We start from the raw sequence: 20,217 nt of genomic DNA on the forward strand, positions 1-20,217 counted from the left end.
TGGTTTTAATTTATTCCTATTTTTCACTTTTCTATGTATGGAATAACACTTCTGTTTATTTTCTTTTCATCGTTTCTTTTACCACCATCATCTCAATTAAAAAGTTTAATATGCATATATTTACTATGTGTAAGTCTGGATAAGTTTAGATAACAGTTTTAGAAAACTTTCATCGGAATTTAGAAAAGTCTTTCAGAAAACCAGAGTGAAATGATTTCATGCTTATTATTTTAGTAAATTTAAATTGTTACCAATGATGATGAATTAAGTTAATTAATATTTATTAGTACACAAACATGCCTAATTTAGTGCACTAAATAAACGGAAAGATCTAGAAAAGTTAGCACACACACAAGCTGTTAACCAGTGTTGGCCGAAATGTTTATGCAATTGAACATTAACCATTACAAATTGAACCGTAAACTGTAACCGTTTACGGTTCAATTTGTAATGGTTGATCGTCAATTGGAATTAACATTCGGCCAACATTGCTGTTAACACAACAGACGTATTGGAAGACCGTGGCACACAAAGCTACACGTGGCTAGAAATATATGAAACAGTTGAATGAAATACACTATTTAATAATAATAATAATGTTACGCTGATTTTCCGTATAAACCTAATTTATAAACTGAAATAAATATCATATACTAAGAAAAAGTGACCAAGGCCTCCAGTGCCCCAGGCTGGAACCGAACCAACGTCCTCTGCTATCGCGGCAGGTGCCTGAGCCACTCGGCCTCCGGGGTCACGGCAGCATTGGTCGAATTTTTCCAAGTATATGCATTTCTTACTGAAGGCTTACGGCGCCCTCTAAATCTAATTTATATAAAAAAAAACTACCAAAAATATGAAATAATGCAGGTACTTGCTGTATGCACCTTCAAGACGAAAGTGGAGGACCCACGCGAAATTGTCTTTTCATACAAACGTAGTTAGATATTTTTTTAAGTTCAATTATTTTAAGACATGACAGGTATGAAAACTAATTATCGCTCCTAATTTTTACAATAATTAAAAAATCTGAAAAAGTCAAATGTAGAGGCATAGCTATCATTAATATACATCAAGTTATGTGAAAATATTTTCCAAAATGTCTATATCCAGAGAGGAAAATGGGGACTATGTATGTATGGAGAATCGGCCGTCCACATTCTAAAGTTTTCGATTAAGACCACAAGATGGCCAACCCTACGACGCACAAGGACACAGCTGTCAGTTTGACGTGAAATGTCAAAGCAAACTTAAAGGGCTCTGTCCAATGCGCACAGACCATACAGAATTCTTATCGAGCAAATACAACGTTTAATGCAATCATTCGGAAGCTCGGTGTGCCGCGGATGACGCATGCTAAAGCAACGCAAACAAATGTATAGTTTACCTATCGCGCCGCCGCTGGACGTCGGCCCTAACCTGGACTTACAGCTAACTTATCAACTACCCACATTAATGCAGTCACTTTTAACTAGATATGAGAACACGTCACTAGTATTTTTTAATTTTAACAAACTCAAAAACTGTCTCACCAAATAAATTCTATCTGCACTTTTATAAAAACAAAATATGTAAAAGACTGGACTAAGAGAGAAACACCACAACCATATTAACAAGACAAATTAAACATTGACATGTCATAAATGGCAGAAAAGTACTTCTTATCCTAAGTTTGTTACCTTACAATGTAGGTATAAATGTAAAACATCGAAAAGACTTAGCGTACGCACAACACACAGGATACACAGTTAACGGTAAATGGTATACTGGGTACATCAATTCACTGCATTGCACTTAAGTTTACGTAAATATTCTAAATATGTTGCTGATATTCCATGTAGTTTACATTGGACGATGACTGAGTCTCAGTGAGGGCCTGACTGTTTCAGCGATTCAAATAGCGATTGCTATAAGTTACAAACGCGATGTGGTGATAAAGCGCTGGAAAAACGTCAGGAACGTCAATGGATTGAGGCCCTAATGACACAATTACATTGATCTGTATATGGAACTGACCGAAAATATAATGATAATAAAATGATCGTATGAGAAACTTTATTTTTTGCTTTAAATACAATGGACTTAAGAGCTACACCAGAGGCTCTTGATTTATCTGAGAAATCGAACTTTGTTTTGACACATAATTTTTTTACACATTCATTGCCAATAACACGCTGTGTTAATTTTGTAGGTATTGTAAATGGGGCTTTAACCTTTTCACCGCCAAAGACGTCATATGACGTGCGCGGCTACAGCCCAATATCAAGCTTCATGCGTACCGACAAGGTTCACGATTACGCGCCGCGTACGATACGCGTGGCGTTCAAAAGGTTAAACAATAATACTTTAAGTAGTTTGCATTAATATTTTCAATGAATTGTATCTTATACTTAATTGTTGATGTGCTTGTTTTTGTTTGTATGTAAATTCCATGTCGACGTGTAAAAGTGCCCTTGTGGTCTATTTGCTGAATAAATGTTGAAGTTGAAGTTTACGTTGTAGTCATTTATCTCATGAAAGCAAAACAAATACACCAACAGTGTGATCGTCCAATGTAGAACTGCTACCTACTTCAATTCCGATATGATACGCAGACTATCCTTCAATTTCAGTCACTTCTTACTCTAAATCCGTACAATTTATATCCAAGCTACCGTATGTGGTTATCAAAACTATCTGCAAAACGGCTCAAAACGTTATCATACGATATGTCACGCTACAGTATGGATATACGCATTTATTTTAAAACACTACTGTCAAAAATTGTACCAGCGTTGCGTTTAGTATATATGATTGGTCATTAGATATTTGGTCAAATATTGCACCCGCCAAGATTGATTGAGAAATATTCGATATGAACTGATGTCCCGCATTGTTTCGATAAGTAATTAATTCCACAAGTGGTTTATGGAAATAGGTATTATATTAAGTAGCTACACACTACACAGTTAAGCGCGCCAATCATATGTCACGGTCATACGAGTACATTGTCATCATCGAGTCGATACAAACTTAGTGTAGACGTCCTCGATATAAGACTGGAGTCGGATTGGTTCAAATTGTCCAATATTTGATCAAATATCCAATAACGCGGAGCGAGGCATAAGCGGTTAACAAGGTAATGAATGGACGTATCGTGTTTGCAAGCGAAAGCGTCGAGTGATACTTAACCTAACCAGTAATAATATGAGAATATACCCTAGCTTGACGAGAAACGTTATACGCTTCCAAACAACAATGGGTAAAACGTCAAAAATTTAGATAAATGGTCAAAATACAAATTGGACGTCTTTGAGAAAGGAGACCGTTTTGGATAGTATGGTTGCCTTTTTCAAAGACACAGATGGTTCTAAATATCTACTAAAGTCCGGTGCACACTGTAAGGGTCAGGTATGATAGTCATAGATCAGACTTATTTTATGTGTGCACAGGACTTGAGTCGTGGAAGACAACAAATGTCGACATTTATTCGTACCCGAGTAATTTGGCTACAGTAAATTGGTCAATCATTAATTACAAATATTTCAAAAATAGATTAGTTAAAACAGGTACAAAAAGAGTAAATACAATAAATGAGAATTAATAATAAAAAATCGCAGTTAAATTCTTACGGTTATAAAATGTTCAAAATGTCTAGATATTTTAATTAAAAACACGAAACTTTGTCACATGCGACATAAAATCTTAACAATAATACGTAGTCGCTTTATACACTGGCAAATTTAAATAGAAACTTAAATGCACAGTGGACGTAGTTTAGCGAAGTAAATTCATCTTCAAAAATATGTGATCGAAATGATTTTTGTTTTGATAGAAAATTAAATTTTTGTAGGTCGGATCCCTAAATTACGTCCACTCGGCACACGACCTATTTCAGCCGATATCACCATAACCCTCGATCAGATTTCACCGGGTTCTATCTAAACAAAAGCACAGTCTACTCGGACTCGTGGATGCCGGACTCGTTGTCCTCGTCCTTCGCGTCGAGTCTAGTCTTGAGGTCGTCGATGAGCGCGGCGGGCGGCGGCACGAGCGCGCACACGACGTCGCCGCCGTCGAGCAGCAGCGCGGTGCGCGAGTGCGGCGGCGTGGCGGCGCCGGGCGGCGGCGCGGAGGGCGCGGACGGCGCGCGCCCGCGCCACGACGCCAGCTTGCCCTCGATGTCCAGCGTGCTGCGCTTCGACCCTCTGCATCCCGTTTCACTTAGTGCGAGCTCTATGTCGCTTCGGCTTTGAGAGATCATTTCACGATAGCCGCCTTCCAAGTATTTCTATTTCAGTATTCGAATATAACTTCCAAGAAAATAAGCGATGATCTCTCGAATACCGAAACATTAAACGGGGCGAACCCCGATCCTTATATTAAAGTTAGAATGGTCCCTGGCGTGGAAAATAACAGAAGTAACAAAACAGAAAAAACAGAAGGGAAGGGTCCGTCTCGTCATGCGGCCGTGCGTTAGTTTACAGTCGACATGCTTCTCATGCTATCGATTAGGTACGCTTTCTCGATAGATATAAATTTAAATTAGGCTTATATTAGAAAATTCCTATACCGTGTCTATTTACAATTGTATTAAAGTAGTAAACCTAAACCAAGAAAAGCGTCATGCGAACGTGTAACCTCAGCTTTACAACACACGGCAGGTATCAAAAGCGCCGCCGCGCTCCGATTGGTCGAGCGTGAGTTGACGCGTTGTAAGGCCGCGGACACACAGGCGGAACACAAGATAAGCTAGCGGAAAGTGGCTAGGGGTCGCTAGGTGTCCGTGGGGCACTTACTTGGCAAGGGGTACGTTATCGCGGTCCGCGAACGCGTCATACAAATACTCGCTGCAACAGACAACACACGGTCATCAGCCAGCAGCGGACGCAGCATGCCGCGAATCGAGTCCCATACAATATTTACCCACTATCAGTAATAAACAAAGCATTTTTCGATTTCTCTCTTTCAAAACGTTAAGTCAAACTACAACTAAGTAGGTACGCATATTTATGTGTACACACATTTATGTGTACGCAATTCGCAACAAAATGAACGCCAATAAAATCCAGTCGCGTGGTAGTATACTCGTATCTTTTTCGAATTCGCATTTTCACGCTAACATATACTGGAAGAACGTTACATTTTGGCGCCCAAACGAGGATACCGATTAAAAGCATATCATTTCGTGCGTAGCGTGTGATTTTCAATTTTAATATTATCGACTTGTCATTATTTACTGATAGCGTGTAAGTGTAACTTGTCAAGTCAAAACATTTTACTGGACTTTTTGGATATGGGACATACGAGTTCGCTAGGGTCCGTTCACAACACAGGGGGGGGGGGACAAGAAAAAAAAAAAGTTGTGAACGCATCCTATCACGCCGCCTTCTTATAGCAAATGTTAAAGGGTCCGGCAAAATAATGACATGAGCGCTTCTAAGCGTCTAAAAACCAAAATAAGTCATCGATCGTCCTACATGTGCCTAGTGGGTTTATAGTCTTACAATAAATCTTAATACTTATATATACACTATATACCTAATGATGGTGTCGATGGAAAATAAAAGTAAATTAAATTAAATTGAAAAAATATACTAATAAATAGTCTAACTATAGTTTACATATTGTCTACGAGAAAGTTCAGAATACACTGCGGGTTACATTCGAGCAATACAGTGAAGGCCCTGATGATACTGAGTACTGACCAAGCAATGTACGACAACATGGAAGGAACACCGAGCAGCCTTGTCCGCTGGATATTGCACCTTATGATGTAGTCGTTAAGGTTGAATCCAGAGAGCAAGGGTATCGTGCAAGCCGCTATAAGGTCGAAGAGCACACGCCACGGTAGCGGACGCACCAATACCAAAATGAGCCAAGAGGTTTTGGCGATGATTCAGTCAAAATACCTACGTGTGATGTATAGGTATCGGAGTTTTAATAAGTAAGACGCTATGGAGATATGCAGCTGACAGTTAAATTTTACTAGAAATAATTTATGATATGATAAATTTATGATTAAAATACGATTCATTATATTTTTTTATATAAACTAAACTTATTTGAACCTACTTTGATTTAAAGAATGTATATCCAATAATATCTACTGAATCCAGCTATATGAATTTAATAACAAGTAATAATGTATATAAAAGTAACTAATAGAATTAAATACTATTGAAAAAAAAAAAAGATAAATTAAGTCTTGTGATGTGTCATTTAGTATAATGTCATCTAAATATCTCACTAGCAACTTATTTATAATTTTCCGATTCCTTTATGTGTTCGTACTAGTATGTATATAAGGCATGCATACGGTGTTGGCGCGTCTGTATACAGTATTTGTGTTACCGGAGGGCGCGTAGGGTCATCGCCACCAGCCGCGGCGCTGGCACATCGGCTCATACTCACTGTTAACAACATCCCCAAACGTTAACAACCCTATAAAACCCGATATACTTATACTCCGACATTTTCAAAGATACAAGATACTATCTCAAAATACCCCCAAGTTTAAATAGGTATTTATAAGATTGTCTGGCTCAAATACTTAGTTTTTTAATATTTCTATAATACTCTAGCTGAAATTATGTGCCCGCATTTTACGATAAAAAATGGACGTAACTCAGGGACAAGGAAACCCACATAAATATATATTATTTTAACTTTCCGTCAAAAACTTTCATTTAAATGAATGCAATTTTTCAAGGATGGTTCCTTTTCGCTTTACTACGTCCATTTATAACGCGCCCATTTATAGGAAGTCTGCTGTCATAATATCGTTCAGAAGTTGTCATTATGACATTCCATAAGATTCCGGGGATCGAACCCAGTATAATACTCAACCACCGTGATATCTTGTACTTTTTGTATAAACCTGTTCCTGACATATATATTTATAGGGATGTAAGAGCGCTCATATATTATTTTCCCTTTAATAACATTTAAAATTAGTAATATACAAGTGTTAAGACGGGAATTAAACCCGCACCAGCCTGTGGGGTTGATGGCGATGAGTGAACAACTGAAAAAATATGAACAACTTAACATAAACTCAATCTAGTTCAGATAAAGTCAAATTAACCCTGATCGTGTAAAAATACACAAAAAATATCTTTTTTTTTTCAACTGTTGTATGTGTTCGAAGTCATTCTCTATTCACGCTCAAAAATATCAGATATAATATAGTGTGTCCGAAGCTCTTCGATCTTATAGCGCCGTGAACATAACCGACAAGGCAAAATGAACTCAGCCGATATAGTAACAGAGTCGGCTCTCCCTCGGCGCTGGTAAGGGCACAGTCCACTAAATACAGGGATGAGGGTGCAAAACAAACCCAACTCAGACGGACAGACAAATAAGACGACAAAATCAAAAGTCTCAAATTAATAAAAATCATATGAAATTAGTGAACGAAAACAACGGAAAGTAAATTAAGGGAATGAATGCATTCGCAAACGATTCCAAAATAATGATGACGATGAATGATGACTTAGAACTAACGTACAAGCAACACACTTAACTGTAGACAGAGCAATAAGTAAGCATAGAGTGCTCACTCCATACATCAGTTTTCTTACCAAAATACTTATTATTTTCGTAGTCGACATCTAGCGTCAAGTAGCGGATTTATCAGTACCACTGCTTAACACTAGATGTCACGAGTGTCGCGACTGACGGACAGTGTATTGCTCAACTATTTACAACTAATATTACAAGCAGGAGTTGGAAATAGAGTTCCGGTTATAATATTAGCTGAAAATTATTGAGCACCAGACTTTTCGTTCGTCGCGACATCTATTGTCAAGTAGCAGTACTGTTAAAACCGCTACTTGACGCTAGATGTCGACTACGAATATAATGAGCATATGGTAAGAAAACTAACGTATGGAGTGAGCACTTTAGGCTTACTTATTTCTCTATGCTGGAGACTAACTATAGACTTTAAGCACGGTGCTCCCTAGGAACCCGAAAGATTTTAAAAGTGTATACCTGATCGTATATATAGACTAAAATGTCCTATAAACTTTTCTGAAATTCACATAGTTTCTAGAGTTCATACTAATTTAATAAAACATATACATAGTCTAAATATCCTTATTGTTAGATGTCAATAAGTGACAAGTAATACTTTTGCAAAAACTAGGTTTTAAAATAAAGTCAAAAAAATCAATTTAAGCGACAATTTTCAATACATTTACAGTAGAATCCGGATATAACGTCCTTCAAGGGACCGGCGATATTATGTCGTACTAACCGGATGACTTATAAAACGGATATTTACATACATATGTATGTAATTATGTATTAAACCGAACTTGAGTAAATAATATCGACGCTAAAAAACGGTTAGTCGTTATAAGCGACGTCGTTATAAATGAATTCTACTGTACTTTTTATATACAAATACATTAAATAAATCGAAAGCCTAACCATTTTTTTTTCCAAAATTGACCTATACTTATATATATTTTTAATTATTTTAGGCTCAAAAATACGTGGTTAAAATCTATCGAGTCCTCATAAGCACCATGTAACACTATACGGGTACAAATGGCCAGTTGAGTGTGTTGACAGTAGGCGATGGCAGAGAATGTCGGAACTGAGACGATAAGCACAATTTGAGAGACGTTGATGTGTCGTCAGTGCTATGATCATGTCAGATTCGATATTCTTTGCAACTGTACTGCATGTCTGAAAATGCTTCTGTTGAAGTTTATTAAAAATGACGATTTATATAACAGGGATTAATAATTATTAAATGGAAGTCGCAAGTTGACATTGTTTTTGATAGAAATATAATTTAGAGTGCTTATTCCATACATACTCTGTATCTTTAGGTGTTTAAATAAAAGTAAACAAACAATTTGTAAATTTTCGGGTAGTTATAACATTTATTGGCTAACCAACCAAATACAAAACCGCCTGGATCTGTGACTGAACGGCCTGATTTTAACCTACATTATTTGATCATGTCATGTTTTCATCTACCCTAAACTGGCTTAAAGAAGCCATTTGAGGGTAGATTTTGTTTACTTTTATTTAAATACCTAAAGATACAGAGATAAAAACTCATTTATATTAAGTTTTTATTTTAGCGAGCTTTGCGAAACTTATTTGTAATAAAATTCAAGCTATATAAGTATTAAATTTTAAACTAGTTAAAAACTTATTTATAATATGTTTTAACGTACCTCCCAACTTATATTTATTAAGTAAGGAGACTGATGTATGGAGTAAGCACTCTGAGCATACTTCTCTATAACATTGTGGATTTGATAACATTTGTTAGACACGCAGTGCAGTATTTAAAAGGGAGATCAGTCTAAAACAAGACTAAATGGGAACTAAATTGCTTAAGTTTTAGTAGATTTATAGAAGTTTGATTTGAGATTTTTCGAATGTTTTCTTCAATGACACAAAAGTGGTAATTAGGAAATATTAGTTAATATTAGAAATGTACTTCTTTTAAACAAATTGGAGGTATAATCTTTATTACGTACAAGAAAACTTTAATAGGTTATCTAAGAGCTTAAGTATTTTTTGGAATTAATAAGTGTATAATTGCTGGAAAGGAGACGGGCAGATTTGCATGGACCCCATGTAGCCCGTGAACTAATCAAAATAAGCGTAAAGAATCGGAAAGGTTTTTTATATTTTTGTATGAAAAGATTTGTCAAATCTTTGTTAATTTTTTTTTTGTATGACACAAGGAAAATCATGAGAAAACGATTAAAAAATTAAAATATCGTGACAAAATCATCGACAGTAACAAAACCTGATGCATGATCTGCGACACAGGAACTTAGTATCGAAAAAAAATTATACGAGAACAGTCACGTTAAGTCACGCTAGTTTTTGCGGCGATAATCTATTCACATAAAGATTTGAGACTACCTGCCATAGTAAAAGTAAAACAACTTAAAATAACATATCCGGTGATAAACTGTTTGCTCTTATCGGTCAAATGGGCCAGTTAGTCCAGTCTCCTTTTTTTTGCCGTATGAAGTGATTTACCGTTAAATGGACAATTTGAATTGAATCAGAAAGTTATTGCAAAGTGTCAATAGAATCTTCGACGTTTAAAGGATGTACATTTCTAACTTGGACTACATTCGATCACTTAAAGCTGATTGTTTATGACGTTTCCAGCACGAAATATAAAGTAGCACGTTTTTCATTGAGTTCTTTGAATATAACACTCATATCAAGAATCAGAAAGAGTAAATTAACGTCTGGGCAGATGTTTTCATCATGAATTATTAAATTAAAGTGACTTTTGTTTACGTGGCTTTTTGCATTTTTTTTTAACTGTTGTTATTTTACTCTTTCTAATCGTGGAACCGAATTTCCGACTGGAAATCTGGAAACGCGTCAGCTTTAACCGATCACCCTTATGTTAAATCGTGTGTATAATGAACGAAGCGGTACGTACGCCTCCTGCAGCGGGCCGGGGTAGGGGTCGACGTGGCGGTACAGGCGCGCCAGGCGCTGCGCCGCCGCCAGGAGCGGCGCCAGCAGCAGCACGCACCACGCCAGCGCCATCCAGTACCCGTTCTGCGGGGCGACCAGCGTTAGCTGCAGCTGCACGTGCGCGGTGAGCGAGCGAGATTCGACACGTGTTCGTAGGACTTGCCAGACACAAAATCGATGTCGGCCAAGTGTGAATAAGTTCGTAGAAAATGTTCTGCGCTCGGAACATCCGATTTACATCCGGACCCGACATCCGACATGTGGAAACTGGCTCTTACACTGAAGCGTACCGGGGAATGCACGCGAGTAAATCCTTTCCACATTGCATGAAACGATAGCGACGTATTAGCGAGATTAATGGGACAACGCGATATTCTGACATTTATTAAATATTTTTTTCTCCAATACGCTTCTAAATATTCACCTTATTGTAGCAAAAATGGTATGGACAGTTCTTCATTATAGTTAAACTCAAATTTAATTATTTTTTTACCATTATTGCCCTGTTTTAGTGGACGGGAAATTCATTACTGTATTGTTTTTCACTTTTTAAAACATGTATCCACTAAGAAAAAGGCAAACAGCCAATTAATACAGCCGCGGATCGCGTCTACACGACCCGGTCAGCATCATTTCAAGCTATAGGACAGAATGAGATAGTCAGATAAACGATCTTACATGTCTCGTTCTTACAAGATCTCATACGTGTATATACAGATTATATTGAATGAATGAATATTGAATGGTACTGAATGGCAAAAATTGTACCTTTAAATTTCTAATAATAATAAAAAGGAAAATTATTTTTTACATTTTTGATGTGAAGATTCGATTTCAGTGGTGATGCTTAAATTATAATTATTTTACCTTATTTTCTCGCATGTTTGGAAAAAAATCTATACATATGCTTTAACTAGAATATCAATTCGTAGATTCGTCTTTTTGTCGGACTTCGCTTAGCGTCGTCCGACAAAATCAAAACTCATCCACGAGTACCCGTTTCCGCAACAATACAATAATGTACTATAACCATATTACATGAACGTACCACGGGCATAAGTATTTTCTTGCAAGCCGCATCCCTCGTGGCGTTGAAGGCGTTGGACACGGGCGCGCAATAACCCACGTCGTGCTCGGCCGCGTGGCTCACCATGTCCAGGTACTCGTTCAGTCTTTGGGCTACGACCTTCGCGAAGTCTTGGATTAGCTGGGAAAAGAAAACCAAAACATTATGTATAAAGAGAAAAACAAACACCAAGTTAATTGTAATATTGCCGGCCAGAAAAGATATTGAGGTTTTGAATTGTGAATTAGATTATCACTTTGGATTGGTAGGTGGTAGGTTAACAAGAGGGTATTTAAGTTAACAACCTCAGACAGTGGCAGGAGCAGCAGTAGCAGAAACACATTGACACGATGTCTCTGCTCTGCAAGCTAAACAAAGTAGGACTGATAGCTGAGCAGAGCAGGGACCACGCTATACATATCTTATAAAAAAAAAAAATAAAAAAAAAAAAAAAAAAAAAAAAAAAAAATAAAAAAAAAAAAAAAAAAAAAAAAAAAACATCGCCGGCTGTTTGAAAACTCTAAGGCTCCAGACAGACATGAAATAACAACCTATAGTTATGGGTTGTCATGCCTTCACACTTATCAAACGAGTCTGTTTTGTGTCTATTAATCAATTTAGAAAGACTCACGGTTTGTATGACATCCAGCCCCTGTCGGTTTAGGAAGGTCTCTGCCTGTGAAGTCTCATGTATGAGGTACCCGATGGCTTCCTTCAGTGAGGAGTGGTTGAAGCGCAGACCGTCACGCAACCTCGTTGCCGTCACCTGCAAAAATTAAAATTATTAGATTTATTTTTATTTATTACTTCACTATACTGAAGGAAAATTAACACATAAGTATTTTACATTTTACAATATTATTAAATCAGATTTTTTTTATACCACGACGGTGGCAAACAAGCATACGGCCCAACTAAATGAAGCTCAACATTAGATGATGGAGATTTAACATTTACTACAGAATAAGAATATCCAAGATATTTTTATAATATTTATGTATAGAACTGACACGAAAAAAAGCGCTGGTGGCCTAGCGGTAAAAAAGCGCTGGTGGCCTAGCGGTAAGAGCGTGCGACTTGCAATCCGGAGGTCGCGGGTTCAAACCCCGGCTCGTACCAATGAGTTTTTCGGAACTTATGTACGAAATATCATTTGATATTTACTACCAGTCGCTTTTCGGTGAAGGAAAACATCGTGAGGAAACCGGACTAATCCCAACAGGGCCTAGTTTACCCTCTGGGTTGGAAGGTCAGATGGCAGTGGCTTTCGTAAAAACTAGTGCCTACGCCAAATCTTGGGATTAGTTGTCAAGCGGACCCCAGGCTTCCATGAGCCGTGGCAAAATGCCGGGACATCGCGAAGAAGAAGATGTATAGAACTGATACGATATGGTAGTAAAGCCAATGTAACGGACGTTGCTAGTAAATTACATTATAGCAATAGTCATCATGCATTGTCGATAAGGCCCATAAGTACTAAGTACAAGCGAGCGATTGACCAGAGTTAGCTCAAAAGAGGCCCTTATTACGCTGCCATAGGGTTCAATTACGTTCAGTTGTCCTGTGTGTACGATGGACGTAACAATCGACGCATGTCGTAGTTCGATGGAAACTCGCACGAAGCCAGAGGGCCTACCACGAACCACGTTTGACGTGTTGCTTCCCTATCACACTTACGTACGAATTGACAAGTGCAACAGAAATGCGACACGTCGAACGTGGTTAGTAGGCTCTCAGAAAGCTGCTGCGTCGAGTTGCGTCACTAGTGTAGACTTTATTGCGTTGCCATAAAGTTCACTTACGTTCAGCTGCCTCGTGTGTTCGAGCATGGGTGTGACGATGTTAGTATGATACGCCGTCAACATCACCGCCGCGTCTCGTAGTTCTATGGAAACTCGTACGAAGCCAGAGCGGTCGACGAGCGAATTAGCTGTTGCGTCGAGTTGCGTCACTAATGTAGACTTTATTGCGTTGCCATAAAGTTCACTTACATTCAGCTGCCTCGTGTGTTCGAGCATGGGTGTGACGATGTTAGTATGATACGCCGTCAACATCACCGCCGCGTCTCGTAGTTCTATGGAAACTCGCACGAAGCCAGAGCGGTCGACGAGCGAGTTAGCTGTTGCGTCGAGTTGCGTCGCTAATGTGTCCAGCGACAGGTTCGTCATGTTAGTTTCCAGCTGGAATTAGAAAGGATTTGCGTTTAAAAATCCGAAAATGAATAGACGAGGATTTAAAACACGGTATTCGTGCTTTAAGCTTTAGCCCCTTGGACAAGGTCGATTTTATTGTTTATTTTCTACATTCTTCTCCATTTTGGGTTACGTGGGAGGTGGACGTTCAGATAGTTTCCCTCTGCTGCCAGTTTAAGGAAGGTGTAGTGTGTGTATTATGTTTCACCCCCACATGTATGTAGATGTAGTATATAATAGTATAGTACCTGGGCGACCGAGCTTTGCTCGGTTATAACTATTTATTGTAATATGATGGTGTATAGGTGATAATCTTAACTACATTTTTTTTCTAAATTAAACTTGTCTAAAACAATAAAAATTAAAAAATGATATATAAACTTGAACATAAAAAAAAAAACAAAAGTTAGTCACCGGGCGAGATTCGAACCCGTAACACTCGTTTAGCAATCCGCGTCTTAACCCGCTGGACCAGACGGACAGTGGCCGGCAACACGAAATTAGCGACCATATTCTGCGTCGAAAGAAAAACGCATGAAAACTCGAAAACACGCGTTTTCCCAAACATAAGACTAATCTAGATCGATTGTTTACCACCAAAAACCCCCATATACCAAATTTCAGCAAAATCGTTAGAGCCGTTTCCGAGATCCCCGATATATATATATATATATATATACAAGAATTGCTCGTTTAAAGGTATAAGATATGCGTTATTTTAACATAATATATTTGTATTTAAACACCAAGAGTTGTATCATTGCCGCGACACCTTACATGGCGATCCTGCCAGGACCTCCATGTGAGGCGGGACGTTAAAGGAGAACTACTTCGGCTGGGTTTATTGTGGTTAAAGCTACAATGTACGCTACTTATATACAGGGCGTCCCAACACTATGGGACATCAAGGGAAAGTACCTTAAATATCGTAGATAGGATATTTTGCTGAAAGAAGACGTTATTTTATTATTAAAAGTAAGTAATATTGCATTCAAATAATTTCTAAAATAAATTTGAAAATTGCTTACTTTTTCTGGGAATTAAACCGAATCTTGAAATGTGTAATCAAAAATTTTACTCTATTAGTTTCTTTTGCGATATCATATTTCTGAGACGACTTATTTTTTTATGCATTATTTCGATTGGCATCATAAAAATACAGGATGTATTTGAGTCGGATCGATTTCCAGACAAAGTAACTTATTTTTTTTAAATCTTTGAATGCAGTATTAGTCAGTTTTGAAAATAAAATAGTCTCCTTTTGGCAAAATATCCTATGTCTTATATTTAAGGTACTTTCCCTTGATGTCCCATAGTCTTGGGACGCCCTGTATAGTAAGGTGCAACAGAGGCGTTATACACACACAGGGCGCCGTGGGCCACCGCCTACGGTCTCGCGCCTCAAATAACTATATCTCGGACACAACGTAAAAATGTTTATTTCTTGCGCCACCAGAGGGCGCCGCTAAATGTACCTTGCCCACATAAAATTTTGGTCTTGCCCCGCCACTGTACACACACTACAAAGTTGATCGCCTGACCAGCAAACGTCGATCTGAGGCGGCTCGTCGGTCTCCTTCTGTCTATTTTTACATACGGTATTCTCAGCATGATGGATGCGGTCGAAGTCAAAGTCCAGTCCGGATTCAGATAAGCGAGTCAGCTTGAGCTTGGCTTGAGGCTTTAGGACGGTGACTGGTTTGTCTATTAATTATCTGGACAGACTGAGATGAGACTGTTTACTCACCGCGTGAAGTATGCGATCAAAGTCGAAGTCCGACAATCCGGATTCGGCTAGGCGGGTCAGCTTGAGCTTGGCTTGCGGCTTGAGGATGGTGACGGGGCGGCCGTGGCCGGGGAAGGTGGGGCGCAGCGCGGCCGCGCGGCGCTGCACGGCCTGCGCCGCCTGCTGCTTGAGGGCCTCCAGGTCGATGAGGCGGTGCAGCTGGAGGGTCTGAAATAGAAGGAGATTTTTACAAGACTATATTATTCCGTAGACTAAAATGACAACCACAAATGTCAAACGTAGAAATAATGTGACCGGCTTAAAACACACGGTGCTGATCTTTGTTTTCGGTTTGTGAATGACCGATAAATATTAAATTAATTTTAGATTCAAAATAAACATTAAATGAAATCTAAACCCTACATGACAGGAAATAAACAATAAATAAAATCTACTCACTACTAATCTACTCAAACATTTAAAATAGTACATTACGATACAAGTGCGAAAAATAGGAAATTCGAAACGAGTGGCGATAAATTAAAACACGACCGAAGGGAGTATTTTAAATCGACACGAGTTGCGAATTACCTATTCGCACATGTATCGTACAACGTTTTACAGTACATATGGCCCTTTAAATGTTCGACACAGTAACGTAATATGCTACTTCTCGCACTAGTGCTATAAAGTAGCCCCATATGTACTGTAAAATTTTTTTTTAAATATTAGAAATATTTTCTATTGAACTGGATACAAAATTTCTAAATAATTCAAAATGGTGTACCTATATAAGTACCACCCAATAGTTTACTTTCGATTAGTACCGGTTGTAACACATCATAATTTATAAGAGGTCTCTACGGAATAAAAAAAAATTACTCTAAACAACGATAAATGTATTATATAAATACTTAAATACATAGAAAAAAGAATGATATTAGGTCATTTGAAGTATATTTTCCAAAAAATATTCAATTCAACCGTATCGTATTTGGGCACCCAAACTTGGTATATTCTGAATTTTTTTTTTTTATTTAATTCTAAATTAAGTGCCTGAAATGTGTGACATATTCCTAAAATTGGCTCAAAAATCCCTTTCATTGTATAACATATCATTGGTTTCAGAACAAGAAAATAATCCCAATCAAAAAGATGACGTCATAACTCCTCTCCTTTGTTTTTTTTTTGTGTGTTTGATTCATATGGCGTAAAACCAATCGTACCGATTTTCATGCTTTTAACACCATTTGCAGATTTTTTTGGCGTACCGCTATAGAGTCAAATTATGTATGTATGTAAATAATAAATAAATAATAATAATAAATATAATAATAATAATAATAATAATAAAAAAAAAAAAAAAAAAAAAAAAAACCGCTGCCACTGTCAGACGTCCTTTCAAATCAATTTTGCTAAAAATATATTTTTATACGCGATTTTTGCTTAAAAACGTGATAAATACCAATCAGTGAACACATTGACAACTACATCATGTGGTCGATTGAAATTACGCCCCGACCATGGGTCACAGTCACAATACCAACATTTGACATTTCATCGGCAAAACTACGCGTAGTTTAGCAATGATTACAAGGAGCAGAGCAAAAGCGGACACAACAAGCGCACGACCACCACCCCCGCCCGCCTCGTCCAGCTCCCCGTCCACATCGTCGTCAGGCGACGAGTTCGCGACAGCGCCTGACACAGACGGGTCCAGTGACGAGAGCGGGCCGCCACCGCCGCCGCCACGACCACCTGCGCGACGAGGGCGGCCACCGCTGCCGGCACGCTTGGGGCCTGCGGGACATCCTGCCCCGCCCACGGCTCCCGCTGCCGGTGGTATAGTGCGACGCATGAGATGGTCTCAATCCATTAATGAGAATGTCATGCGCGCCTATTATGGGGCTACAGAGGGGGGAACACAATTATCCGCGTATCGTTCAAGTATGCTGCCTCTGTTTCAGGCTCTTGAACCTACCATCACCGTGTCGGAGCAACGACTATCGGATCAGGTGCGCGTCATTCAACGGTTAAAGCGGTTGGACGACGCGACACTTGACCGGCTTCGCCTGGAGGCTCTCTCTGCTCGCGCGGCCTCCACCTCTGTGCGGGATCTGCCCGCCACGACGCCGGATCCGGTGCCCGCACCCGACCTGGCACCGGGGGCGCCGCGGGTCGATTTCAGTACCGACGAGGGGGACTTTGCGAGTCAGAGCATGAGCACCCCTGCTAATGAGCAACTGAGGAGGACTTTGGATGAGGCAATTAAGCAGTATCGCTCCACAACTCACTCTAGGCCACGATTACCACGTCTGCCTATGAATAGACGCAACCTAGCGCTAGTGGGAGCCCTGAACGCTTTACTAGAGCCACACATACGGACTAGTAAAGATTTAGATGATACGCACTCGATCATGTACTGCGGAGCCATCGCGGCGTGCCGTGTTGCTCGAGTCAAGTTTCCGGACGCTGAACGTGCACCTAGGACCGTCGGAGGTGTGCCTGCATGGCAAGCGCGGATCGAGCGACGTATCACCTCGTTTAGGACTCTCATTGCAAAGCTGACCTGCTTCAGGGGGGGCAACAACCGCCCCCGAGTAATGCGCTTTGTGTACCAGGCGTTCGCGGGGACGGATATCAGGCCCCGCGACTACATGGCCAATGTCACAGAGCGCATCGACTTTCTAAAGCAGAAAGTCTATGCATGGGCAAACCGTATTCGCCGCTACAGAGAGCGTGTGGACCGATTCCAGCAGAATCGTCTTTTTCAAAGTGACCAAAGGAAGGTATACAGAAGGTGGGAGGAAACCGACCCTCATGTGTCCGACGTGCGGCTGCCGGATGCTACTGCCATGACTGATTTCTGGCGTAGCATCTGGTCGGTGCCCGTTGAACACACGGAGGGCGAGTGGATAAACGTTGTCGAACGTGAGTGCGAGAATATCGAACCTATGGGGGCTATCACCATCAGCCCCGATGACGTAAGTTGTGCCATCCGTACGGTCCAGAACTGGAAAAGTCCTGGACCAGACGGATTGCACAACTTCTGGCTAAAATGGTTTCGGTGCTCGCACTCACGGTTGGCAACGCAGTTCCAACAAGCCCTCGAGCTTGGTTCCCTCCCTCCTTCCCTAACAACTGGAGTAACCTTCCTGCTCTACAAGTCCGGTAGTACCACGGAAGCGAAGAACTACAGACCCATCACGTGCTTGCCTACACTTTACAAGCTCCTTACATCCATTTTGAGAGCAAAAATTACCGCGCATATTGTCGCTAATAACATTTTGGCCACTGCTCAAAATGGATGTAGGGTTGGGTCCCGTGGTACTAAAGAGCTCCTCCTCATAGACATGACCATTTGCCAACAAATCCGGCGGAACAAGAGGGCCCTCTCAGCCGCTTGGATTGACTACAAGAAGGCCTATGATTCGGTGCCTCACTCATGGCTGGGGAGGGTCTTAGAGCTGTATAAAGTTGATACAGCTTTAAGAGCCTTCCTAAGCGCGTGTATGAGGCAGTGGACCACAGTCCTTCGTCAACCAGGAGGCGGGGATGACCACCCTGGCCCGCAGGATTTTATAAGGATTGAGCGAGGAATATTCCAGGGTGATAGTCTGAGTCCCCTGTGGTTCTGCCTAGCTCTGAATCCCCTCAGCACCCTGCTGAAGGATTCGGGACTAGGTTGCCGGCTTCGGAGAGAGGGTGAAGTCGTTTCTCATCTTCTGTACATGGATGACCTCAAATTATTTGCACCAAATAGCCAAGACTTGTTGGAGCTACTGAAAACCACCGAAGTCTTCAGTAGTGCCATCAACATGGAGTTTGGTGTCGATAAATGTGCAGTTATGCATGTACAGCGGGGGAAGGTTGTAAATTCAACAAATTTACAACTATCTGAGGCAATGGCTTTCAGATCTATCTCTGAATCAGAAACCTACAAATACCTTGGTATGTCACAGTCGTTGGGTGTTGAGGATGAGGGTATTAGACAGTCGGTGAAGGAACGCTTTTTCAGTCGGCTCACAAAAGTCCTTAACAGTCTTTTGTCAGGAGGCAACAAAGTGCGCGCCTTCAACGCCTGGGTAATGCCCCTGCTCACATACTCCTTTGGCATACTAAGGTGGACTCAGACCGAGCTGGACGCCCTGGATCGGAGGGTCCGACTACTGCTAACTACACACCGTATGCTACACCCACGCTCGTCAGTTATGAGATTGTACATCCCACGGAAGTGTGGAGGTCGAGGCTTCCTAAACGCCAAAGATCTCCACAACCGCGAGGTGTGCAATCTCAGGAATTATTTCCTTAACAACGAGGGTGGGATGCATCGCGATGTGGTGGCAGTAGACAGGAACCTCACGCCGCTCTCCTTGGCAAACGAGAACTGGCGCAAACCTGTGGTACTAAGTACTGCGGATCGCAAGGCGGCATGGGAGAGTAAGGTGCTACACGGGCGGTTCTACAAGGCCCTCACGGGACCCGACGTGGACCTGCTCGCGTCGGTGAACTGGTTACGATTCGGGGACCTCTTCGGAGAAACCGAGGGTTTTGCCTGTGCAATTGCGGACGAAGTGATGATGACGAACAACTATCGGAAATATATCCTGAAGGACGGTACGGTCGACATTTGTCGGGCATGCCGCCGTCCCGGAGAGTCACTCAGGCATATCATTTCCGGTTGTTCTCATCTTGCTAACGGCGAGTACTTGCACAGACATAATCTCGTAGCCAAGATTATTCACCAGCAACTTGCTCTTCTATACGGCCTTGTGGACCGC

General features: G+C 40.4%; 1 protein-coding gene across 4 annotated transcripts in view; it reads right to left on the reverse strand.

The window, feature by feature from the left end:
* Positions 1 to 20,217, reverse strand: part of LOC133521824 (prominin-like protein) — a 130,416-nt gene that overhangs the window by 10,822 nt on the left and 99,377 nt on the right. For 2 of the 4 annotated variants that reach the window (XM_061856904.1, XM_061856905.1), the window contains 6 exons: positions 15,458 to 15,664; positions 13,510 to 13,698; positions 12,150 to 12,284; positions 11,501 to 11,659; positions 10,415 to 10,536; positions 4,776 to 4,826 (listed from right to left, as the gene is read on the reverse strand). In XM_061856904.1, coding sequence (XP_061712888.1) covers positions 4,776 to 4,826; positions 10,415 to 10,536; positions 11,501 to 11,659; positions 12,150 to 12,284; positions 13,510 to 13,698; positions 15,458 to 15,664 — 863 coding nt within the window. Of the gene's footprint in view, positions 1 to 4,775; positions 4,827 to 6,214; positions 6,390 to 10,414; positions 10,537 to 11,500; positions 11,660 to 12,149; positions 12,285 to 13,509; positions 13,699 to 15,457; positions 15,665 to 20,217 lie in introns of those variants that run through there. The other 2 variants (XM_061856908.1, XM_061856907.1) reach the window with 2 other exon arrangements.

Source organism: Cydia pomonella, chromosome 10 (genome assembly GCF_033807575.1).
Source record: "Cydia pomonella isolate Wapato2018A chromosome 10, ilCydPomo1, whole genome shotgun sequence".
In the NCBI taxonomy this organism is placed as follows: Eukaryota; Metazoa; Arthropoda; class Insecta; order Lepidoptera; family Tortricidae; genus Cydia; species Cydia pomonella.